This window comes from Ammospiza caudacuta, chromosome 12 (assembly GCF_027887145.1).
Source record: "Ammospiza caudacuta isolate bAmmCau1 chromosome 12, bAmmCau1.pri, whole genome shotgun sequence".
Taxonomy (NCBI): domain Eukaryota; kingdom Metazoa; phylum Chordata; class Aves; order Passeriformes; family Passerellidae; genus Ammospiza; species Ammospiza caudacuta.
This window is the reverse complement of record NC_080604.1, coordinates 14,874,212-14,901,176: the sequence shown is the minus strand read 5'-3', so window position 1 is coordinate 14,901,176 and position 26,965 is coordinate 14,874,212. Positions and strand designations below refer to the sequence as shown.

General features: G+C 45.1%; 1 protein-coding gene across 1 annotated transcript in view; it reads right to left on the bottom strand.

The window, feature by feature from the left end:
• Positions 1-18,959, bottom strand: part of PTPRG (protein tyrosine phosphatase receptor type G) — a 392,408-nt gene extending 373,449 nt beyond the window's left edge. The window contains exon 1 of the mRNA XM_058812679.1: positions 18,828-18,959. Within this exon, the coding sequence (XP_058668662.1) occupies positions 18,828-18,912 (85 nt within the window). The 5' untranslated portion in view covers positions 18,913-18,959. The remainder of the gene's footprint in view (positions 1-18,827) is intronic.
• Between the last annotated feature and the right edge of the window lie 8,006 nt (positions 18,960-26,965).

Genomic DNA, 26,965 nt, shown 5'->3' with positions numbered 1-26,965 from the left:
CCCTGCTTCATCAGCCAAGAGCAAACTCAGACTCTCCAAGTGAACCAACCCAAAGCATTAATGCCTCCGAACGTGGTTTGCCTGCAGAGTCTGTTGATTTCAAAGCAATTCAGAAATAAAATGGCAACTTGTTTCAAAGCCTGCACCATGAAAAAACCCAAGAGTGTAAAACCCATTTGACAAGAGTGTCATTAGAAGAATATATTCAGAATTTCACACACATCCTACCAACACCAATCGCTACCTTGCCCAAAGCCACTCACACAGGACTCACACTCAGGACCAGCTGAAACTGTGCCACATAGACAAAATAAAGGGGGATTTCTCAGCAAGGATCAGCTCCAAGAAGATGCCTGTGACTCCATGTTCTGGCTCCCCTGCCAAGAGCAGGCATTCTGCAGCTGGGAGAAATTAAGGCATCATCCAGTAAAGCTCTCCTCAGCTGTGTGGTCGTAAACCGAGGTTATTCAGGATGGCAATTAGCTGTGTGTGCTCAGCAAGGGAGCAAGCAAAGGTGGCCAGATGCTGCACAGATAAGATCTACACAGAGATTATCATTACACACCAGAAGATGAATTTTTCAAGGTCCAGGGGGCAGTGCAATGGCTTTAAACAGAGTATATACTTATGAGGCAATTAGATGTATCAATGTGAGGCACAAGAAAAATGCAGCAGATTGCAGCAAGATCTGCAGTTTACTAAATTACAAGGACAGTTCTTGAAGTCAAATTATACAAACACAATTACACAAATTACACTGTAACCTTCAAAGGAAGAGGTCCTCATTGTATTCCAAATGCCTCATTGTGTTTTATTAATAAATTCTGGCAGGACAAAGTTTGAAGTCATGCATTTATTTCAGTGGCTAGTTTAAAACCTCCTTTATTCAATGATCTTTTTCTGTCATAATCTCTTTATCTAATTTAAAGAGAGTGCATTTGCTTTCTATGAGTGTAATTTTCATTTAAGTTGTTATAATTTGTGCACAAAGGAATATGTCACTTCAGCTCACCAGCTAATACATTCTCCTGTGCTATTTGTGAGCAAAAGTAGACTATTTATATATCCCAATATGGGAGTCACATTTTACAAAAAAGCCCAGAGAGCATCAAGCCCCACATACAAGCATACCTGGGAGAAGTCACAGGACATTTTTACACAAGCACTTAGTCTTGTTTGTTTCTTTCCCAACCTGCAAAAACTGTTTGAGACAACAGCAACCAGAAGGGACTGAGATCTGAGGCAGTTCCCTGGCATTGTCTATTCCCTCTCACTCTTCCAGAAGAAAGCACGTATGAAGTCTCTGTCTCCCCCTCCAATTATGTCATTTGTCCTCTGCTAACTCTTAATCCATGTAAAAAAAAAAATCCTTCTATCCAAGATTGTAATTGGAGGAGCTTTAAATGGCTAATTTAACCTTGGGAAGATGTTCATTTTCACTGAGCATATCTCTCCAATCTATGAAACAGACAAACCCTTTCACCTGAGCATGCCATTCTTTAATTGTGGCAGCACTCTGAGATAATGCATTTCAAATAGTTGATCAACTCAGGGGGAATACGAATGCCCAAATATTTAAGAGACAACGATGCCTTTTTAAATGAAAACTCAGCCTTGTGAAGATGGTTATAGCATGATCAACAGCATCCCAATACCATCACACAGAGACAATTTATTTTACACACCACAAAGAGCTGCTTTTTCAGAAACTAATCAGTAATTCGCAGCTGTATAATTTTTGATCTGTCTCAGGCACTGCATATCAGTTTACCAGCTCACAGCCTCTCTCAGAAGAGGTTATCTGATTAAAGAGAAATGGAAAGACTACTACTATTTGTCCTCTTTGAACAATTCCACCAGCTCAGTATCAATGCTGATTTCATGATTATGAACCTCCAGAGCAAACCAGATTCATGCTGCAGCCAGCCTTAGAGAAGCTGAAAGGGTGAAGGTGCAGCTGTAGCATCCCCTTGGTCAGAGAGCCTCAGATAACACTGAGGAAAGGTTCCTTAATTCTCAAGTGTAGCATGGTCTGATAAGACAGGTGTGTCCAAAAGGAATTCAAGCCATTAAAGAAAAAAAAAGTATTCCCTGGAGAATACACAATACACATGACCTCTTCTTCACTGTCAGTGTACTCATCGTCAGCATTGCAAAACATTGGGACCCCTAAGGACATCTGCTGGCACAATAAACATTGCCCACAAAGATCCCAGAGTCCTCCCAGGGTCCCTTGGATCCACTCAGTTCAATCTGCTGCTGTGCAGCACAAACTTCTCCTTGTCTTGCTTCCCAAGCAGGGAATCCAGGCAGGCTGACACCTGCAGGTGCAACTGCCAGGGCAAGAAGGCCTGGCTGCTCTCACACTGCTTTTACACAGAGTAAAGCAGGAGGAAGTCTGGCTATGGGATACCTCAGCTGAGCTAAGCACAACAAGCTGCAGCACAGAAACTTCACCTCCTCCCTTGCCACAAGAGTGAGGAGCCATCCTGGGTCAGTCAGCCTGGGCTGCATTTACCTGGGCACACACCTGCTCATCCTTGTGCTGCCTTGAAAGGTCTTGAAAGCACCACCAAAGTCATTCCCAGGACCCTGCTGAGCCAGAGGCTGAGAGGGAGAAAACACAGCCACCCACTCAGAGCTTCTCATGCAAACACTCAAGACACAGGAGCATAAAGAGCCAGGACAGACTCTGTTTTGTGAGTATACTGTGAAGAACATGGTCCAAATAGCTCTAGTCTAAGTTTAATTGCTTCTAAACAGGAGTGACTTTGGCCAACAGAGAGCAGAGGAGTGCAGTTTGCCAGTCACAGGTGTGATGTACTCACACTGGTCTTCACTGCAAGGATGGAGGATCACATTCAGCTGTTCTGTGGCTCTCAGATCCAACCCCAGCAATCAAAGCTAGAGCAATTCAACCCAGGTTCAACATCCTGGAACTGATGGAAATGCACACTGTCCTCTGAGAAGTGCTGGTGACACACAAGCCAAATTAAGAAGGTATTTTTAGCATGTTGATTCAGCTTCATCATCTCAACAAAGAGCTATGGCCCAGTCCATTGGTGCCCTTCTCAGGGATATGGGAACATCAGGAGACACTGAGATCATCAGGGGAACACAGCCCATCACTCTTCAAGGTGTGCTTTCTTCACAGTAAGGTTCACACCAGGACACCAGAAACTATCCTGTTTAAGATCCTCCAATACAAAGTCTCCCATAATCACGGTAGAGTTCAGACTTTTTTTTTTCCCACAAAATGATCATCAAGTCTTTTCAACTTGTTTATGCTTCAGCAAATCACCTATGATCTGGTATATTATGCCATGCTATTTCCTTATAATTGTCACTTTCAGAATTCTCCCATATTCCACAGTGAGAATTCTGGGCCTCACAAACACCCTTAAGATGGCACTAAACAGAGAAGAACTAGGAAAGGAGTGGCAAAGAAAAACACAGCTGAAGTTTAGATTAAAATACATGTTAAACTGATTTTAGAACACCAGTGTGTATTTTACACAGACTCTGTTACCACTGTTTCTACTGCTTTTTCTTGAAACACTAAAGAAAATATATAGCTGGCAAAACAGAGCCTAGACAGAAAAAGGGAGAAATCTGGCTGTGAACATGATTGTCCAAATAGCTTGTTTCTTCACTACTTTCCCTCATTGCAAAAAATGTGTCCATAGGCATCAGTGTTTGAAAACAAGCAATCTCCACACATTTCCCTTCCACGACACGAGCTGCCCAAACTGATGAAGCAACATGTAAAATATAAAACATCAATGCCACTGTAGCTTTTCAGGGAAGAAACTGCAATGAAATATCATTGTCCTCTATCATCGTAGCCTGTGGTAGATAAGTTTTTTTCTTGTCAACATTGCAATAAATCATTCACCAGTCACATTTCATCTGATGTTGCACCATCACACTCAAGGTAGAAATCTCCACTGCCTGAAGGGGGACTTTTTTCAAGACCAAAACCAATAGTCCTGTGTAACCAACTACCTGTTTCTATGTAATGCAGCCTTTCTCCACCACTTTGACCCTGGTGCAAAATTAACAGGGGGTACCCAGTTTTTATGGACATCTACAATTCTGGCTTCAAAGTCAACAGAAAAGTAATAACAAAGAACACTTCAGCCAAAGGAATCACAAGGCCATCTGGCTGCAGTATCACACACCAAAGAGATTTCCTGCCCTATAAAACAGCCTTGTTACTTGGTTGGACAGGACTACACTTTAAAAAAGAAAAGCCAAACTGATTATGTGATGGTGTCTTTAGTCATGTATTCAGACACACATTATGAATCCCCAGGGAAAAGTCAGTTCTACTCTACTATACAATATCTGTTGAATATTTGTTCTATTCCATATTCCACCTACTGCTTTACTAATGGAAGAAACCCATTCTGGTATCAGTGATCCAAGAGCATCAGAGCATTCTCCTTCCCAGAGATGATAAATAGCTGAGAAATCAGGTCCAGGTGTCTGTTGAAGTGCTCCAGCTGCTCAGCTCGGGGGATGGATGACACAGCTACCCACAGCTATGAATCCAGGGACTCCAAACTCCTTCTGCAGCCCCCTGAGGGCTGGACAGCAAACCCTGCTGAGTGTAAAAGCCCAGCTACACCAGGGAGGGACCGGGCAAAGACAGGAGCCCCCAGGCACAAGGGGAGGATTCCTGCAGGTGGGAGGCAAATGCCCACAGCAAGGACAGCTCAGTGCTCAGCAAGGCAGCACTGCACATCCTGCTGGGTTCTGGGTAAGCAGCCAAGGAGAACAACTCAGAAACCCCAAACACAATCAGAAGAACCACAGAGCAGTGACCATCAGAACAAGCCATTGGTGGAAGATAGAAATGAATGAAAGGACAAAGGAATAGCAAAGCAGCTCTCTGAAGTTATTGATAGTTCTGAATAATATACAGTCCTTCAATCCAAGGTATTTCTACGAGATGCTGCAAATACTCAAGACACTAACACTGCATTATCCTTACAAGTCCAGCTGAAAGGTTTCTGGAGCTCTTTTTGATTTTATAACCAGACGCACAGCATTAGCTCCTCCACAGCCACTTTGGCAGCACTGGACAAGGCAGGACAGCAGAGTCCCACCATAAAACACCAACAGTGAGCAGACCTCTACAGAGCACATGTCACACACAGCAGGGGAGGCAGAAAGGTCTGGTTTTTGCTGATGCTGCTGGCATCAATCACAGCAAAAGTCAGTGAAAGGTGCCAAGGGGAGCACTGGATATTTCATCAGCTTTCCAGAGCAGACAGGACACTACCCCTGACCCTTTATTTCACTCAGTACTGCATGCCCCAGCCAGCCAGTGGAAATGTGTTCACCAAAGTCATGTATTTCATGTCCACCTCACCAAGAAACAACACTTCCAGTAAGGCCCACATGCTTCAACAACATCCAGTGAATCCAACTGAAAGCAGCAAACTCCAGGATGGCCTCTACTACACAAAGAGAAGCAAAAAGGCAAATTAGAAGCAGAGAGGCTGTAAAAATCAAACTGTAAGGCCCATGTCTCAGTGTACAGAGTTTAGAAACACCTGGTTTTGCAAAGAAAGAGCATTGCTTCGTTATGGAAATTAAGTGCTCATAGCCTCAGCTCAACTGAAAGCACAACCGTCAGGCACATCAATAATTCTGCCCTGCTCTTCAGCTTTTTAGCAAGTGAACTTCTTACTAATAGGGTGCAAATGAGTTGGAGTTGTTACTCATTGACAGTGAGCATCTTACAGACCTCATCTGCCTCTGCACCCAAAATGCCTGATCATGTCTCCCAAATACAGGAGTGAAGGGGGGGAATGCAATCTCAAACTACAGGAATGAAGAGTCATTGATCAAGAGAGAAGTCAGAACTGTACAGTGTGAAGATGTAATCAAGATTACTGTGAAATTCTAAGACTCCACAGAGCCAATGAAAAAAGTTCATTTTCTTCCTAAGTTGGTTTTCACCTTGGAAACTAATTGTTGAAAGAGAAAAGGTCACAGTGCTTAATAGCATGAAATAGGGAAAGCAGTACATGCAGATAGTGCTTGACATGAAGTATTAATTACCTTTTTGGCAGAGCATCTGTTTGTGCTGTGATGTATTACCCCTTACACTGAGCCATGGCTTGGGATTCGCTTAAGGTTGGTGTCACTGGTGTGTGGACAAGTCACTTTTACCTCACATCCCTAGATCCCTCCCAGGTGTGCTTATGGATTTTAAACCCAGCTGGTTTCTTGGCACATAAACACGAATTGCTGCGTGGTTTTAAGTTACTCATTAACTAATTTGCTGTTTTGTAACCAAATTCAAGAAATTCACGCACAACTCCTATGCTGCCTGCAAGGGTGAAGGAAATATGCTCTTCATCATGTCATCCAGTTACTAACCATGTTTTGTTCCTAGAAAACACTGCTTTAGCTGTTAACTTAAGAGAACAGTCTCTTGCTTTGATTACCAAGGTAGCCAGATCTGCCTTTTTTTGCCCTCGGTTTGCCCCCTTCCTTAACCCGTGAATGTATCTGAACCAAAGCAAACAGAAGGAAAAGAAAGGGTGAGAGAAAAATGAACCCAAGAAATTAAAGTAACAGGCACCTCATAACACTTAGGCACTTCAAAGGAAGGTCAAACAGGAAATGAGATTTAGACCAAGCAAAAGGTCCTTGTATTCAGAATTAAGCATTCCAGGAATTCTTCAACATTTCTTCAGTTACAAAAAGCACTGAGCAAGATCACAGCAACACAAAGAACCACCTGATAAAAATACAGGCATTTACTTTTCCAACAAACCACCAAGGATGATTTCCTTGTCACCCTGATCACCCTGTGATCAACTCACAAGAGCAGCAACTCTTCCTCTTCTGGACATTTCGTCAGAGCACTGCCTGCAGGAATTGTCTCTAACATTACACGATGGCTCAGCACTGCCTTACCTGGGAAGCCCCAGCACTGCTGCAGTGTGAATTCCATGTTGAATTTGACTCAGGGTAATTGTTATTGCTGGCAATCTGCTGGCTGTGGGGTAAAAGCCAGCTGACAACACAACAGCCTCTTACATGAATTGGCATAATGCAGGAATATCCCAGCCAAAGACTGGAAGCACAGAGACCCAGACTCTGTTTTTTCCACTGGAAGTCATCCCTGCAGATCACTGCCCAAATATGCCAGGGAAAGTCTGAGCTACCTTGCCAGTGCAGGACTCCAGGGTCCCAGCATTCACTACAGCCCCCAAGATATTTTTAAACTACTTCTAACTGCCAAGGATTTTTTTTTACTGCATTTATTTCTCAGTGATGACTTAGACTAAGTGCTTATTTTTAAATCATATTTGACATTTTGTTAGGTACATTGGAAAATAAACCAATTCCTACATATGCAAAAATTAGGAATTAATGAGGCCTGGCAATTATCTTGATGCAAAGAACCAAGTGACTTAGTTGAACACACAGAGACTCACTTAAAAAAAAAGTCTGCTCTAGTGGTTAAAAAACAAACGAAATTGCTTCTTATTGATTTTAATTTAGGCTGAAACACTAGCTGTCTCTCCAACAAAGCCAGAAATGGAATCAACTATAAATGAGTACAAGATGTGATAAGATAGACAGATTCTTAAGCAATCAAGTATAGAGATGACCTCCAGTTTAGACAGTAGTTAAAATATGATATCATATGTATGGATCAATAAATAAGTTTGCATTTGTCTCAGCTCCAAAAGCTGGAGAGCTATGTTCTCTTTTCCTTAGCGACTCTAAAATGTTGTCCAATTAAGCTCTGGGTTTTTTTTTTGTTTTTCCTTACAGATCCTCTAGATTCTAATTTACAAATAAAATCAAGAGAAGCAATTAAATGTTTAGTACTATCAGCATGTTTCCCCAAGTGATGCACATGTGCAACAGAATAGAAGTAGTCCAATCTTGATACAGGAGAACGGGTTACAAATTGAAGTACGTTCCCATTACCATTACTCACAGGCTCCACGCTCCAGCAGGTCCCAGAATCAGCAGCACCGTGCCCATCCCTGCCCAGGAGCTGCTCTGACCACTGCACTGCATCCTCCAGAGCCAGCACAGGCTCAGGGTGCACAGGCACAGCGTGTGCAGCACAGAACAGCTCTGCAAGGGACTTTTGGTGATGGCCATCCAGTCCAGCACGTTAAAGGCTAATTAAAACCTTCCTGGCAAACTGCCTGGTCACTCTTCTCTGCTCTCCAGACAGCACGCACTGCCAGGGCCTGCCTGAAGCACACCGCAGCATCAGGATCAATCAAGGGTGATTTATGAGCCTTTCAGCACACCAGAACTTGAGCCAGCATTACCTGGTAGGTGCACATCAGGTCTTCTAAGGAGTTTTTGTGAAGGCTGCTATATTTGGAAGGCAGGTCTCCCTCTCTCCTTTATTCATAAATAACTCCACTTTCACACATACCTTTGCATAACCCAAGCTCCTCCCAGATAACATCAGCTCAGGGAGAAGGGACTGGCTTTTCACCATTTGATACATGGTACCAACTTTTTCATACCAACATGGAACTTTTTCCCTAGTTCATGCTGTATTTTATCTGTTTTATACAGATTTTTTACATTTCTCTTCCAGGGTCTCTTTCATCTTGCATTTTCTGCATGGGTCTCTACGTGGGGAGAAAAACCCAAAACCACTTAACAAAGGAAAAACACAGTTGCAATGCCACAAAAATAGGCTGGTGCAGCACCTGAAGGTATTTCAGCATTTAGTGTCAAAGTTTGCCTGCTAGATTTCAAGTAACTTGTTTTCCTTTCCTTTTGATTTCCATGAAGTTTCCCTCTGTGTCTCTTCCCTCTCTCTGTAAACACCAAATCAAAGACATTGGGGAAGCCCACGAACCAAATTCCACAGCAAAGGGAAACTGTGATAGCAGCTATGACAACTTTAGAGGTAAAAAGCTGAAAGCATCCAAGGGAGGCCACCTATCACAGCTGAGATGGTCACAATACACACACCACACAACCTCAGAAAGCTTTCAGCATTCCCCCAACAGAGTAACACCTTTCCTCATCAGAAGGCTTCAGGCATCTGCCCAGACAGAGCAACACCACCCCACTCCAGGAGGCTGCAAGCAACTGCCCCTCTTGTTCTTCAGCCCAGCCTTTTATACCCTCATGGGCACCTGTGTGCCCTCTGCTCCCTTTGGTGGTTGGTCAGCGCCCCTGGGCACTCCCTGGCTCGTTACCTTCAATGCTGCTCACCTGTTTTTCACAGCTGCAGCTCATTGGGGATGAGGCACAATCCCACCCCAATTACCAGAAACTGTGTGCCCACAGCCACCCTAAAGGACACAGGGTCACAGTAACAGAGCAGATCTACAAGGTGTAGCTGTAGCATCCCCTTGGTCAGAGAACCTCAGAAGACAACAAGGCTCCTTTATTCTCAAGTGTAGCATGACAGGTGTGTCCAAAAGGAACTCAAGCCATTAAAGGGGAGGGGGGAGAACCAAAACAAAAAAACCCAAACAAACAAACACCAACAAAAAGACAAAAAAAAAAAATCCTCCCTGGAGAACACGCACCTCCACTTCTTCACTATTTGTGTACTCATACTTAGCACTGCAAGACATTGGGTCCCCTAAGGACATCTGCTGGCACGATAAACATTGCCACAAAGATCCCAGAGCCCTCCCAAGCTACCTGGGATCCACTCAGTTCAACCTGTTGCTCTGCAGCACAAACAGCTCAGTATCATTCCCCCCACTCACTTCCAGCAAAGGAGGCAAAGAAACACTTTCTACCAAAAAAACTACAACTGTTCCCATTCCTGTTACTACTGTTACCTTTAACAGTAACAGGGTGAGGGCATGGACACAGCAAAGCCTCCCCACACTCCTGGGAATGCAGTGCCTCCCTGGGATTGCACCACACACACTGCAATGCCCACTCCAGGTGTCTGGTGGAGCTCATCCCTTATCCACACCCAGGTTATCACTCCAGGGTGATAAATCTGGCCAGAAAGCCACAAGCAGGTTCTGGAGCTGTGTGAAACCTTCAGTGTCTGACAGAAATCAAAGCCTGAATTACCCTCTTTAGATAGATCCACACCTGGACTGTTAGAGGATGCACAGATTGCTACTCCCTTACAAACTGCTGGGCTTAAAAAGGAAACAAACAAAACCAGAAGAAATTATCTGAGCACTAAGACTGCAGAGGACTTAAGCTTTTCTTTCTGTTTCTAAAATTCCCATTAGAGCAGCATTCCAGCCACGTAAAAAATAAAAAGAGGGGGAGAAAATGAATTTGAAGAGCTTATGAAAGTAAAGTTAGAAACCCTAAGAATCAGTGATCCTGGCCACATCCACTGAACTGCAGAGTTTTTCGTTCAGCACTGACTCCAGTAATGATCTAGAAGTCATACTAGGCAAACAATCAACATGAGCTTCCTTGCTGTGCCAGAAAAATAGGGCACTGAAAATCCCTGGACAAACAGAAAGGGCAATAGCATTGCACATACATTATATGAACAAAACCAGTGTTCAGTTCTGGTGTGCACCTTTCTAAAGAAAAAGAAAAAAATCTAAAGAAAAGCTGAAAAAAAAAACCTGACAAAAATTGTTCAAGGACTGGATAAAATCTCATGACAAAGGGTTTGCGAGGTTCAGGTCACCGGGTTAATCAGGACATTGTAACATGGTTTTACCCTAATGTGGAAGTACTCTCATGGTAACAAAATATCAGAGGGCACTTTCAAATAGTAGAGAAAAGTGAAACAGATAAGAGACAGTTGTTAAAGTAGTTGGATATTTATAGTTTGATAGTCAGTAATTCAAGCATCACTTTTTTTGATGGCTTATTTATTTTGGTAACTACTCTTAGAAAGAAGTCTGGGATAATTTCAAAATGGGCACCAAACAAATAATTTATTTAAAGGAGACAACTGCCAGCAATTCCAAGGACTGATACATATGATAAAGCATCCTCCAGAGAGCCAGAATTTTAATGGACAGATTGAACATCTCTGCTTCACCACAGGCAGACTCATACAAGGAGCTGGGTTTGCATTTCACCACACAGAAAAAGAAAAACTTTCAGAGAAGTACAAAGACAGTATTAAAACAGCACCTCTCTGACACAAGGCCACCCAAAGGGAATATTGACAACAACAAGCACAGCTGTATTTCAGAATAATGCCATGATGAAGGTTACAGCACAAACCCTCACCTGGTGAAAGCTGCAGCAGCAGTCCTGCCACAATGGTGTGCAGCAGCTGAGGCTCTGCCATTGCACCAAGAGAAGAAATTAACAGAACTTGCACATTTTGCACCCCCAGCTTGCAATTATAACAATGAATTAATTCACAGTAAACAGGAGGGAAGTGCTTTGCAATGCATAAACAATGTAGTAAGAAACAATTTAAAAAGTCACAGTTTCTGAAACTGCTGTCACTGAGCACAAACTTTTAACACTTACTTAAATAGCTAAAACTGTACAAAGGTGTCACTTCAGAACACAAACAGTTATACAGAAACCATATAATCTGATGCAAAACCCTTGGGCAAAGAAGGAAAAATAAACAACTAATTTTAGAACCTGAACACTCCATTAGCACTTCTCACCAATTAAAATATGATGTAACTGCTGTCAACAGGCAAATTTTGGTTGCATTTTAAGCATGGATTTAAATACAAAATACACAAGCTACTGCACTGTAACAATAATAAGTCAACTACCTACAAGGAGAATGGAGGCCAACAAGAAGAGACTTTCAGCTGGTTCTCTCTGCCCATCCAGTGAATGGATGCAATGTTTAAGGGACAGACAGGCTGCACAATCCCTCATTTCCACTCTGACTGCAGTAAATCTATACCATAATCTCCAAAAGTCTAAAAGCACCTTAGTAATCTAAATGTCAATGGAAGTCTATAAAAAATTAATCCTTAAACTCAATTTTGATAGCAAAGTAGATCTGCACTTAATTATTTGAAAGTTACTAGGTATCTTTATTGTTTCCAGGGGGTTGGGAATGGGGAGGGATGGCTGGACACAAGCCTCACACAGAGGCCACTAAACAGAGGTTTAATAAAAACATGTCTAAGGAAAAGAATTCACTAAACTTGCCCTAAAAAACTCTTTGTCAAAACCTATTTATTTTGAGGCCTGCATCACAAACTTCACTAAGATACAAACCAAATTCTTGTAAAATCCAGAAGGGGAGAGGGAAGGTGGGGAAGGGGAAAACAGATTATTCAGGGAAGCATTTCTGAGCACACCAAAGTGACACAAAGGCAGAGAGTGGTTCTCAGTGATGGGAGTTGCTCAGGGACATTCTTGTTCCAAAGAAATGTACAAACCAAAACTAAGTCATTTGCTTTCAGTTGAGGACCACCAACATGGGCCAGGACAGAAATGTTTTTATTTACTTCTGCAGCAAAAAAATTACTTTTACAGTGCATTGGGACAACATTATCAACATATCCTGCTTATTCAGTGTTCACCTCTTACACTGAAGTCCTCTTCCAACCAACACTGGTCATCCCCCAGCCTGACACCTCTCCAAGGAACTCCAGGTCTAAGACTTCAGACTGTTAAAAAACAATAATCCAAGTAGATATTTTATAGGAGCAAGAAAAGAGCAAGAGCTGCTTTGGTTAAAGCAGTATTACAGCATTTTCTGTCTCTTGCAAGCCTCCTGCAAGGACAGAAGATGGAAGGAGTGAGGTGTGGGAAAACTGAACAACTCTTCACTTTGCCAGTGAGAAGTTATCAGATAGCTTTCCTTTCCTGTCAGCAGAATAAATTGTCTCCCAACAGAACTTTTAACAGCACTCTGTCAGAGAGACAGGCACATTTTATTTCAAAAAAGAACAAAGCAGCTGCCACAAGACCAAATAACATTCTGCATTTTGCTCCTAAATACCACTGCAGCTCCTCAGGGCTCAAGGTTTCATTCATTACATTGCTGCAAGCAGAGAAAAGGATTTTTCAAAGGAGCTTTCCTAAGCTGAGCATCCAAGTCTCAAAACACCTAGATTTTCCTTAGAAAGGCCCCCACACTATGAATGCAAAGTCCCTCAAAGCAGGCACTGGACAGGATAAACATCTCACAGGCATGACTGCAGCATTTGTGCACAGAAAAACTCCAACACCCACATCAATTGAGATTTTATGTGCCAGTACTGCTGGCAGGTGCATGATGCAGACATGTTTTAAGTTCTAGAAAATTGTTCATCATTATTCAAATGACTTGATAATTAAGAGCACTAGTACTTCAACTCCCAAGCAAACCTGGAGATGCATAATAAAACCACATGAAAAAAAAAAAAAAAACAAAAGGCCATACAGTAACTGTTTTACTTTAACCATAGTTCACTTGAATACTAATTGAAATTGCTGTAAAGTGAGCCATTCAGTGTAGCAGAACACAGTGACTGCATGAACTCCTGAGCTCCCTTAGTGCCCTGTGCCCTCACTCCTCCTCCTCCAAAGCAGGGAGTTGATTCCCACCCCTGCTTCCTCCAGCAGTAACATCAGGGGAAAGGAAAAATGAGACAAGAGCAGCAATATCCATGGAGTATCTCAGCAGCATCATTGCTGTGCTTGCAATCTGCTCCCTAATTAATCTGTTCACTTTCAGGGTGGGAAGAGATTCTGCTTAGGCCACAAATATGTGACAGCTCAAGGCATAAAGCTGGAATCTGCTGTGTCCTGGCAGCTGTGCCTCAAGAAGATGAGTGCACATTGAAATGCAGGCATTTGGAGACACAACCAGCGCAGCCCAGATTCATTCAAGAGCGCACTTGTCCTCAGTGGAGTGGGCTGAGATCATCTGGGAGCACTGGAGGACCTGTTAGAAGCACTGAAAGGAAAAAACCAATTTGACTTGCCCTGGGGCAAGTAATCTGTACCCTGCAAAACAGATAACATGATCATCAGGGCAAGATTCTGAGGAATGGGAAAATTAACAGCACTCAAGAATCATTTTTCTGTGTTTTTCTTTTTCCTCTAAAGGTTTATGGACACACAAATGTGGAAATCAGCTGCTTTCATCAAAAGTGGGTCTCTAACTGGGCACCTCCAGTTGGCCACACCTCAGGCTCTTCTGCTCAGGATGAAAGGGGCATTAATGCACATCTTCTTTCACTGCTTTGCTTCCAACCCATGCATGTGCTCACAAAACTGATACTCCCTGGTGGAACTGGGCTGTACCTGGCCATCTGTGAAGTTATGTTCCCATCAACCTGTGCAAGAAAATGCAGATCCACAATTTTCACTTGGAGGAAACACTGACATGAGTTTACCTCACGAAGAAGGAAAAACTTGATAAAGATATTTAGACACCTAAAGCAGCAAGCAGTCCCCAGAAGGAATACATAAACCATAAATTAACCCATATGGTGCATAGCTAAATACTCAGATGACTCCATATTTTTAAAAACATTTGTCTGACAAGCCTCACTTCCTAAAATACTTAAGAATTGTTGTTTAGAATTAAACTTGAAGTGGCATGGCACATAAACATAAATAACTACAATTTCATCAACACACAAGAGCAACTCTATAAAATGGAAGCACAATAACTTGGGCAAACAGAAATTGGGCTCATTTTTTTCATAATTTCTCTGATTAAAGTTATATATTAGCTAAAGCATAGTGTTATTACTAGACCCTTAGGCTTCAGAGCACATCATGCCACATGTTCATTTGGCTGCTAAAAAGCAGCAACCAAATGATTAGCACTTTTTTCCAAGGACAGTTGAGATTAATAGTTTGAAGTCATTCCTTAATTTAACCATGAAACTTGAACATTTAAATTAGAGTCAACTTTAATAACATTTATTTCAGAAAAGTGTAAGTATGTTAGTCCTTGAGCACTGATTATAAGATGGATAGAGCTGTTAGCTGTCTTTTCTGTAATTGGAAACAAATTCCAACTATTAAACTTACAGAACTTGATAACAGTGCAGCCAACACTTGGCCCTGCAAAGACCCAGAAACTGGGAGTGAAACCATCACCCTACTGAATCAATAGGTGATTTCCAGGGATTTTTTATGGTACCAAGCAGGATCTATTTGTTCCACAAAGGTTTTCAGTGTGGATGCAGGTGGGATGGGTGAAGGACCCATCTCTGCTTGACCCACAGAAGTCCATCTCTGCTCTAAGACATGCCTTTTCTGAGCAGGATTAGAACCCCTCACATCCTCCTTTCCTAGACACAAAAGAGAGGGTATAGGGGATAAGAGAGCAATAACAGAAATTCTAACTCATACACACAGGCAAAAAATCCTCCTTGTTCTTCCAAGCAGAGCAACACCCCCAGCCTGGATGCCGGCTTTGTAGGCATTGCAGTATCAGTGAGGGAATTCCAGTCACCCTCAAATTGTGTTCCTTTCCTTTTTTTGAAAGCATTAAAATCCTTTCCTTCTGTGATGCCTCTTCCTCCCTCCCAGCTTTAGGAAGCTCTTCCTCTGGCTGCCAGCACAGACAGCTCCTGTGACCACTGGAGGACTTTTGCAAGCTGGGTCCAGGCCCCATTAACCACTAGCAAAGCTCTCCCTGGAGTTTCCCCCCACAAAAAGCAAACCACAAGCTCAGCTCTTGCAGCCTGGGAAGGCTCACTTGACTCTTTATCTGCAAGGACTCCATTAGCAACTTCCTGTAACATATTCTGAAACAGCACTGAAAATAAGGGATAATTAAAATGTACGAAGTGTCATCTTCATAAAAGCCACAGGACTAAATAAAGTCTTGGAGGGCCCTCTCCTGTACATTCCGTATTTCTCTACGTGCACAATGCACCTTCCTCTGTAAAACCTTCACTAGACAAAGCCAGTCCTCTCTGTACCTTTAGAAATATCTGAAGTAGCATTTACTTAGTTCATAAGGTATAGCTCCCAGTATAATTTCTCCTCCAAGCAGAAGACAGTTACATGCAAAATTAACTCTCAGCTCAGATCTGTGAAGATTCAAAATCCAAAATCCCATTTATGCAGTTACCAGGTTAGCAACAATTTGATTCATTACCAAAGAGCTAATCCAGACTCAAGAAAATTACTGTTATTTATGCATCCATCCTAAGATAATGGTAGCAATTGTCATTGCTTAGACGACAGGAATGTCAAAGAAGAGCTAAGAATTGCACAAATGTGTACCTTTTACTTCACAAAAAAATATTTACTCTCTCTTGGCAAAGCACCAAGAAATCAGATAGTAAGAATATCGCCTTAATGCTAATATTTATGTCTTACTGATGTTTGGTACTGTGAATTTAGATTAATGAGCAAACAGACCCCATGGAAACAACCTCTCTTACCTTGTCCTGGTTTGATTTATTAACCAATGCAATTACCAGTGACAAGCCCACAGAAAAATGCACTAAGCAGTTCAGAAAGAGGAAAACCTTACAGACATTTTTTTTTCAGAGTGACTCCTTTCCCTTACTGCAACCAAAGGCACAACAACAAAAATACCTACTTAAACAGTGAAACCCTGTTACAACACCACTAACAAAGAAATACTGCCAAGACTTATTTTCTACACGGTTCATTTATTGTTACGGAACAAAGAAAAGAATAGCCTTTATGTCTCCTCACAAAGTAAAGTGATTTGCAGGGGAGAAAACAAGTAGTGACCTCTCTTCCATTTAAAGGGAGCTAGATATGAAACAGAGGCAAGAAGGATGCTTACAAATTGAAACCAAGCTGACAAACACCTTACTTCTTTAATCCTCTCTAAAAAATGCCACGAAAAGGTACAGAAGCATTCGTGGGAGATACTAAATGGTTAATATCTGGCCGGGATTCCCTGCCAACACAAATTCCGATGATTTGCCATTGGATGTTGTCAGCACCAATGTCCTGTTACAGCCCACAGAGATCCTCCCTGCAGCTTCCCTGCCTCGGGCATCTCCGATGTGCGGGATCAGAGCCGGAGGCTCCCGTTCCTCGGGATGTTTCACTCGCAGCCCCGGCTGCACACCGGGCACCGCTGCTCCTCAGAGGGAAGCTCGGGCAGCGAGCAGGCACCGGGCTCTAACACGGCAGCTCTGTACAAAAACTAAAGGTATAAAAGCCTTTCTGGAAAATAGTTTGCTTTCCAGGCAAAGCTTTGGCAAGGAAGAGCCCTGAAACATTCCCGAGTATTACACAGCTGGTTTATGGCTCCTGGCATTAAAGAGTTTACCAACACTCTGCAAGCGTCCTGCTACCCTCTGCTTGCATCCATCTTCATATTCGAACCATAATGCAAATATTATCTGGTTCAAACGCCGCTGATCTAAATCAGCAAGTCATACAATACTGTCATATTAAACCAACATCAGGGCTTGTTTTCCTGCAGCATTCCCGGAGCCTGCCTTCTAGATGTAATTACTATACAATATATATCAGAACCAGAGAGAAAGGCATCACTCCAAAGGCTGAAATTGAGAACAAATCAATGCAAAGAAGATAAATGTTTCGTCAAAAGCTGCAGAGGTATTAACCCTCTCCCCAACTTTGTTTCTTTTTGCTTCAAATCATTTTACCATGTGAGAAGCTGCTGGAAGGAATGGGATGGGTCTATCTGCTTGGCTCTGCATTTGGTGTTAGGAAAAAAAGGGGATTCCAGGAAGAAATTTAAAAAAAATTTAACATGGAAAAAAAATGAGAACGCATAAGTGAAAGTTCCTATAGAACCTCCAGAATTGAATTATTTCATTAGGCTCTTGCACACCTGGCCGGGGCCAACAGGCAGGGCAGCCCCCGGAGCCCACGGCAAGGGCGGGAGAAGCCGCGGAGGGGGCAGATCCCTGGCAGAGGGGCTGGCGGTGCCCCGGAGCCCCATCCCCGCCGTGACGGAGGGAGGGATGGAGGGAGCCCCGGGCACTGCGACCCCCGCGGTCCCTCGGGGCTCCCGGCCCTGCCCGGGGCGCTCGGATCCCGGCGGGGGCGCGCGCGGGGCGGGGGCGCGCCGGGCGGGGCTCGCGCTGCGCGCCGGCGGAGGGGCGCGCGCCCCGCGGGGGCGCCGGCGGCCCCACAGCGCCCCTGGCGGGCGGCGCGGGCACTGCGGAGGCGGCGGGAGGGAGCCCGAGCCCCGCGAGTTCCCCCGGGCCGGGGCCGCGCGTCCCAGCGCGGGGCACTGCGGGGCGGGAGGGCGCACACCCGGCCCCGGAACACGCGAGCCCCGCGGTGCGACACGGGGCGAGAAGCGATACACAAGCACCGGCCGTGGGGCTCGAAGTGGGGGGAGAACTGTACGGTGGTCGCCGAGTGCCCCTCGCCCGCGGAACCCCCTCCCGCGGGTGCGCGGTGGTGGCCGCACAGCTCCAGCCCCGGTGCGGAGCGGGCGCGCAGCCCCGCGGGACTGCCCCCCGCGCTGCCAAGGTCAGCACGCGGCACGGCGAGACCCCCAGCGCGGACACGAGTGGGGTGGGGAGGGCAGGGAGCCGCGCAGCGCCAAGTTTCTGGCGGGGGAGCCGGGGGGCTGCGGCGCGGGGTCGGAGCGCGGAGTCGCGCTGCCTTTCGGGGCGGCGAGCGGCGGTCCCGCAGCACAAAGGGAGCTCCAGGCAGCCCCACGAAAGAAGAGCAGCGCGCAAGGACCCCCCCGCGCCCGCCCCGCGCTGCAATGCACCGGAGACCGGGGACACCGCGCCGGCAGCGCGGAGCCCAGCCCGTGCTCCGCTCACGGCCCCACTCGCGGGCAGCGCTGCCCGCAGCCGGGAGAGTGCTGCGGAGCGGGAGGACGCCCAGCGCTGGGGCCGCCTCGGCAAAGGGGCCCCCGCGATCCCCCGCGTCCACGGGGCGCCCCGCCGGTTCCTCACGGGGGTCGCGGACACGTGTGGACGAGGCACCCGGAGCCCCCCCCAGCCGCCGCGCTCACTCACCGGGGAAGCACACCACATCATGGAGCACGGAGCTGGTGATTTTCAAGAAAAAGATCCACCAACACGGTTGCAGTAGCCTCCGCATGTCCAAAGCCGCACATCGAAAGGGGAAAGGGGCTAAAATAATTAACACACAGGGGGAGGGAAAAAAAAAAAGGGGGGGGGGAGGGGGCAAAAAAAAAAAAAAAAAAACTTGTTGAAAATAAGTTTCTCCCCGCACCCCTGTTCCTGCGGGAGAAAGCGGGGGGCTCCTGCTCGCCTCCTCTACGGGGGAAAAAAAAAAATCCCCCCAAGCGCGGAGCAGGGGGAGCGCAGAGTGAGCGCCGGCGGGGCGCGGGGACCCCCCCGCGCGGCTCGGCGGGCCGGGGCGGCGCGGCTCAGGCGGGCAGCAGCGGCGGGGCGCGCATGCCGCGGACGGACGGGGCGCTCACAGCCGCCTCCGCGCACGGGCGGGCGGGCGGCGGTCAGCCGGGGCCCCGGCGCGCTCCATCCTGCCGTACAGGAAGTGGCGGGCGAGCCCGGATCCTGGCGGAGACTTTAAAGCGGGGCGAGGGAGAGAGAGGGAGAGAGAGCGCGGCGCGGCGGCGAGGCGAGGAGAGGAGAGGCGGCGGCGCGCCGGGCGCCCCGGCGGCGCGCCCCCGCCGCCCTTAAAGCGGCCGCGGCGGCGGGGCGGGGGCGCGCTCCTGTGCACGCTCCCGCTCCCGTGCACGCTCCCGCCGCCGCCCGTGTGCGTGGATCTGTGGAGGACGCCGCCGGCAGCGGTGGGGTTTGGGGCCGGTGTGTCACCGAGCCGCGGAAATTCGCAGTTTCGGGCTCCGCGCTCTCGCCCCTGGGAGTTCCGTGTCTCGTTGTGCCGCCCCCCGGTGCGTGCTGAGAGGGGGCTCTGTCCTTCGTGGGCCCCCCGCTACTTGTGTGCATCACTCGGGGTGCTGTCAGAGGGGTCCGGCCCCACTCCCCGCCCCAAACCCACGCGGTTTCCCATCCCCTTCGAATCTGTCCCCCACAGAATCACGCAGCTCAGCGCTGCGCCGGGTATTTCCAGAAATCCTCACGGAAATCGTACAGATTTTGTTCTTCTCCAGTGGTACGTATCTTTTTGGGTGTCGCAAAAGACACCTCCACCCCCACTACCCCTAGAATCACATAGATTTTTCCTCCCCCAGTAATACTCATCATTCTGGGTATTGCTGGAAGCATCCCACAAAATGCTATTTTTCCCCCAGTATTGTGCATTATACTAGATATTTCCAGAGAGCCACCTCAAAATGAGATAATTGTTTGGTGTTTCTGCAAAGTCAGATGAAGGCTGTCCCAAGCCACTCTGCATCCACCCCCCACACCCCCGGCAGCAGTTTCTGAATGAGTGATAATTTTGCACAGGAAACAGAAGCAGAAAATGGTGTGAATTCAGGATGAAGGGATGGTTGCTTGCACTTGGTATTTCCTGGCTGTGCTGTGGTCTGCTGATGCTTAAATTTCATTCAGTGGTAGTTTTTTGTCTGTTTCTTTGTTAATTACATCCATTGCAGGGATTCTGTTTCAGAAAGGAGAGGGTTTGGCCAGGTTTATCAGCGAGTGGTGTGCTCAGCCCCGGCTCTGTCAATTGCTCTGCTCCTCTTTGCTTACCTGCAAACCTTCCACATTTGTGGTGTTTCCAGAGGAGAGGAGATGGTCTGCAGGAGGAAGAATGGAGTAGGAAAATTCAGAAGTCATTTGTGGAATGGCAGTGATTTTCTCTCTCCCTTCCTCGTTGGCCAAAACTGCTCATCCCAGTAGGGATTTTTCAAGTCTAAGGATTTAAGGACCTGATATTCTCTGCCCTTGAGGACACTACTCGTTGGGGTGTGCAAAAATTAGAGAGGGTACTTGTGTAAGGATTTGTCTAAAGCAAAGCAAAAATTTATAGGCCCTGGAGAAAGGTCTCATCCAACTTGTCCATTAAATCATTTCCCAGAACATGGTTTCAACTCTCATAGAAAACAAAGATACAATTTTAAGAGCTAGATTTTCTAGATGTTTTTTGTTCCTATGAAAATCAAAATCAAATCCCAACCTGCCTTGACCTTTCGGATTCTGCCGTGACATCTGGGCTCAGTTACTTATTGGGCTGTTCAGAAAAACCTGCAAAATATTCCCCTTTCAGCAATTGATTGCAACTTTGCTGTTCTATTTCAGCAGATAGAGAGGCAGGTTCTACACCAATACTGAGACTTGCCTCTTCAAGTGATGTCTCCCTGGTATTACAAGAGGCAATCTTAAGGTGTTTCAATCTAAAAGTGGGTTTCAACAAGTCTCATTACATGAGAAAAGTTATTACACACTATTGCAATATCACAAAAGAAGAGTAAAAGCAGTGGATTTTTTTTCAAAAACCAGTTTGATTTAGTATTTTTCTCACTAATTCAAAAATCCTTTGCAAAAGCTGTCAATTGCACCATTTTATATTTAAAACATATTTTTAAATTAGTTTAGTGTTTTCTGTCCTGGAAAATGACAAACCTGAAACTGGACCCATATCTTGGAATTGGAGGAAATTTGCATTTTCCATTCTTGGCGCAAACATGAAAGTAAGATATAAAATGCATAATCAGAGTTCTGAGTTCTGTCTCCTGAGGAGCACAGATGACTTCAGATCTCTCTAAGCTACTAAGGAAGATTTTAGAATGGCAGAGCTCCCATCAAAAACCAGAGGGGTTGGGGCTGGATATCCACAGAAGCCGCCTCGGGTCTGAACTTCTTAAAACAAATCTGCAAAAGCCCAATGTCAGCACGACCAGCTTGGTTCAGCCTGCTGTGGTACAACATGTACAATGACCCACTTTTCCTGGAGCGGGAAATCAATCATTGCATCCTCACACATCAGTTTAGGAGCGCTGCTGGCTGAAGTAGCTTTGTTTCCCATTAGCAATTTGGGTGGGCAGAGAAATGGAAAGATGGATGATGGAGATGCGGAGAACAAAATTAAACGCGGTTAAATGAGGATCCATTTCCTGCGTGCAGTATCTCTGAGCCCGAGGCACGCTGCCTATCAACAATGCACAGGTACAAATGGGCCTGCAGACGGATCCTGAGCTGCCCAAACACAGCAAAGTGCATCAGCAGGATGCTGCTCTGCTGGGCCAGGGCTGCCTGGCTGTGGAGCAGCCAGTCTGACAGGACAGCTGATTCTTCCCAGCCCCTGAAGTACTGTGGCTGGTGTGATTAAAATAACTGCTGCTCTATTGAAGGGATTGAGAGCGGACATTATAACCCAGTGCAGCTAAACCAGACCAATGGGTGCTCTGCAAACCTTGCAATATTTATGGTTAGCAAAGCAGGTGATGTCAAGGTGAGAGGAATGGGACCAGCAGTTTGCTTGGAACAGTGAATAAAAGATAACTTTTATCCTTCTTTTCCCCCCTCCTGTTTGAACAAGTAATATTTTTATGCTGTCTTCACCAACATATGGGTATGACTCCTGGGAAAGAAACGAAAGTCTGTTAATTTATTTGATCAGACATGAGAAATAATAGAAAACTGAAAGGAAGAGTTGTATTTGTTGTTTGTTTGAATTAGTGAAAAGCTGAAGAAAGCAGAAAATATTGCTAGGAGTTCAAAGATGAGAGGTTTTATTGAATTAGAAAATTATTAATAACATTAATCATTTCCAAAACAGGCTTCTTAACATCTATAATGACTAAGTAAAGGATTGGAGAAATAAAAATCAAAGAAAAAAGTCAGATACACAAAGTTACACTTGTTTTTGTGTCTAGAAAGAAAGGGATGAATTTTCCTTTATTTACAGCCAGCCTCACTGGAATGGTTAATCTGTGGGGAAAAGACCAGGTGAGGATCTAGCCCTGAAAGGATAATTCAATATGAAGTACAAAGAAGCAGCTACAGTTCAGATTATAAGTAATGTGACGTATAAACTTCTAGATTAATTCAGCAGCCCTAGTTCCTGTTCTGTTTTGCATGGAAAGGAAAAAAAGGATGCTGAGTTTCATAAATTATACTATTGCAGAATTAGTTTCTTGAAGCCTCAGGACAGATGCATTCTTCTCAGAGTATGCTGTGAGGCTTTGAAGGTCTTAACAAGGCATCTGAGAACCTGCAGAGAACCAGAGGTGGAGGGCAAGCAAAGTGCTGTGACAAAAGAGGGCTTTATTTCAATATAATCATAGCGATGAGCTGTGTTGTTTGATTTATGAAGACATAAAAATAAATGAACTCAGAGGTGCAGGTAAAGCGAAAGGTATGAAAGACATTAATGGGTGATGCAAACTCTGGCTAAGACACAGGCTGTGGGTCAGAGATTGCTGCAAGTGTTGCAGGCTGCACATCCACAGCTCAACCAGCATGACAGGAATGGACACTGACTTGAGAGATACTCCAAGATGTCCTGGCTGGGAAGGGTCCCACAGGGTTTGCACAAAGCTTTTTTGGAAGACCGATACATTTCTTTTCTTGTGTTCTAGAAAAGGAGCCACCACCTTAGGGCAGCCTTAGGCTAAATCGCTCAGAACAGACGCTGGTCACATGCTGAGATGCCTACTTGAAAACTTGGAATTAACCTTGAAGTCAAACAATTCTTTTGTCTCCCGGAACGGCCCCAAAATGGCTGTGTTTGTAAAGTGTGTGTGGAGGGTTGGACTGATCAGCAGCGAGTTTCTCTCCCAAAAGCAGCTGTAGTTCAGAGCCCTGTGGTACGACCTTGCTAGGGCCCTGAGTGTGTGTTTAATTCACAAATCCTCTCCTGGTAAGAGGAGAATATAAAAATCTATCATCAGCGTGGCAGCAAGCAGAGCAAGCATGTTCATGACTGGAGCTGGGGGATGAGATGAGAGACCCAGATTTCTGTCCTGCTTGTCTGTGACCATGTCTGTGACTCAGTGGAGTTACTGCCTTGGCAGAATTTAGGGTGGAAACTAACGAGACAACAGTCTTAGGGTCTTCCATTATTGGTGCAAATATTGATTGTAGGTTTCAATACTATTTAAATGAAATTCTTAGGATCCTCAGCTGCAGAGAAGCAGAAATGCTTTGAGTGAGAAGACTCTATTCACGCTCGATGTTTTTCCACTCTCGTGCAGCTTGCCAGGGAGATAACTGCAACTGTTGGGTTTTCCTGCACAGTGAAGTTGACTCAAGGACAGGCAGGGTTTGCAGGCTGTGTGAACTCAGGCTGAATGTAAGCTGCTGTAAGGAGCAGCAGGGGTGTGGTGTGCTGGATCCAGACATGCTGCAGACACAGTTACCATGAGCAATCTTCTTGTCCACATTTCAGCCCCCTGTTCTTCCTGGACTCCACAAAGCCAGTAGCATGATGAGATACCTACTCTTTTTACGAGCAAAACATCATTAAAACCACAGACAAAATCGGTGAGAATGAATAAATTCATTGAAGGTGGAGTTTCTGCTCTTCCTTTCCCCTCTTTCAGTCCACTGCTGATTTCTGCCAAAGTTAGTGTGATATGTCCCTGTCCTCCTGCACAGATGTCAAAAAGATGTGTCAGAAGCTGCTGGTGAAGGGTAAAGTCACGGGTGAGCTGTGCTCCCAAGGGGAGAGGCAGTAATGACTCTGTAACAATGTGTGACCTTCTGCTGTAAACCCATTGCAAATGGTGTCCAAAGCCAGGCCCCCGAAATTGCTCCACAATGAAGACCAATCAAGCAGACTGCAAAAAACCACTTTCCTAGTCAGTCCCAGGAGAGCACTTTCAAGAAACAAAAATCTGTTCTATAAATGGTAGAAGCAGATTCCCAATCTGTTTAAGGAAAGAAGAGAAAGTTAAAGAGCAACGTTTGCCATACTCATGTTCATTCAGAGATGCACTCTCTTTGCAGGAATAAGATGATGTGCAAACTTGTATATTCTGGCTATCTTTTTTAGTTGCTAATGTCTTCCAAGAGCTTGTACAGATGTGAATAATGGCATTCCAGAAACTAATGCAGCCCCTGGTGGGAGGGTGCGGGAGGAATGGCCTTGACAGAACAAGGAAAGAAATAACACTTGTGAGGGATGGGAAAAGTAACTGTTACTTTATTTTGGGTCCCTGTGTTTCAACAGAGAAATGCAGCTTGCAGATTACAGCATAGCTCTGGTTTTGCTATTCCTCTCTGGTTTCAGATATCTGTGTTTTTTGGTGTTTGAGTGGTTTTTTTCCTTAAAACATTAGCAGTTACTCAAATACAGACTTGTGTAAAGCACTCTGCATTTGAGTGTGGACAGGCAGTACATTAGCTAATATGATTCCATTAAAAAAGGATTCCATAGCCAGTGCCCCAATTAAATGAAGAAATGTCAATATTAATAAACCTCCCAAAGAAAGGGATAAAATCAGATGCCCCAGTGACCCCTCAGACGTGAGTTATTCAGATCAATACATACCCATAAGCACCGATGGAGATAGATAAACAACAACAATGTATCCAGGCCGCTGAGGTTTGGCAGTACAGCGCACCCACAAAGTCTCCTTTGTTTGCTCTGTTTTACTTTCCATTCCCTTATTCTCCAGTGTCAGGAGCATGAGCTACTTGTCTGCAAGCTCCAGTTTCTTGCTTGGAGCTCATCCTGTCTCCTCTTGATGCCTGGACTAAAAAGGATTTCTTGGAAGCGTAAAGACGCCGTCCAAAACGTTGAATAAGCAGTAATCCAAATCCCTGACAGCTTACATCCCTAATGCAACCGAAATGATTTTCATTCATCTTTTCAATTGTCATCAAATACAGATCCACTGCAGCTGGGCACAGCTCCACTGGGCATTCCCTTTCCTGGAACTGCACCTACTTGGATCCAAGTCAAAGTTTTGCCAGGACAAGGAGGGATGTGACCAAATACCACAAAAATGCAGTTGTTACTTTTTGCAGTGTTTTGCTGCTGTGGGAGTGTGGCAAGGCTTATCTTTTCTCCCCAGATTTCGTGTTCATGATGCATATCTTCGTGCCATCAAGGTCTGGTAGTTACAATGCGTCCTGCTCACAGCTACAGTGTTGGAGGGTTTGAAACATTTTAGAATTTCTGCATCTCTTTTTGTTGATTTCAGATGAATGGAAGAAGAGGATGCCAAGTTCCTGAAAACAGTAAACACTTTAATAAACACAATGAACACTGGGCCCAACTCTACCTTTGTCTATGCTGGTGCAAGTCTAACCCCTCTTCATGCAGCTGACAGGTAATTTGAGACAGTGTAACATGGGACAGAGTCAAACCCTTTAATTTGGAAGAAGACAATTGCTTCCTCTGGCCCATGTCCTAGAAAATAGACATAAGATATACAAAATAGACATAAGACATGCATAAGTAGTAGAAATTGGGAGTTTTTGGTTTTTTTTGTTTGGTTGGTTTTTTTGGGGGGGTGGGGTTGGGGTTTTTTTGGTGGGGTTTTTTTTTGGTTGTGTGTTTTTTGTTGTTTTGGGTTTTGTTGGGGTTTTTTTTGTGTGTGTGTGTGGTTTTGGGTAAAAATATTCAGTTCTGTACTGAAAACTAGGCTTTCCTAGCTAAGCCAAAAAGGGGAATGTTTATCATAAGTGACCTGAAGAAGAGTGCAACTAACATGTGTTTAGAACGTTGAACTGTTGTGTTAGTCCGTGCAAATTTATAATGCCAATTTTAAAATAACTAATGACGTCCAAATAGATATTAGCATCTATTAAAGGCATCATCTTAAGACACATTGATGGGGGAAAAAGGAAACTGAGAATTAAATTGTTAAGATTAATTCATAGCAAAAGAATAAAAGAATATGAGACCTCACAATTCCTCCCACGGCATCACAGTTAGTAAAATATTACACCTTTTTTTTTTTTTTAATTTTTTTTTTTTTTTTCCTGTAGCAGAAACACAACAGAATGGCATTATTCTCTCGGGGTCAGTATTAATTGCAAGCCGACGGCCACTCGTGAGCACGGGGGTGTCCCCGGGTTTGCTGCCGAGCATCCCCAGCCCGGGGCTGAGCCCGAGGCGCCTTCGAGCCACACGGGGGAGTCGCAATGCGCGCACGGCCGGGATCGCGCTCATAAATCACTCCTGCCAACCTGATTGCTGCGTGCTGCCGCCTTGTCAGTCTGTCCGGGAGATAACGCCAGATCTGCAACACTTAGCGCAGCAAAAACCAAAGCTGGAAACGCGGTGTTTCTGTAGCAGAACGGGCTGTGGG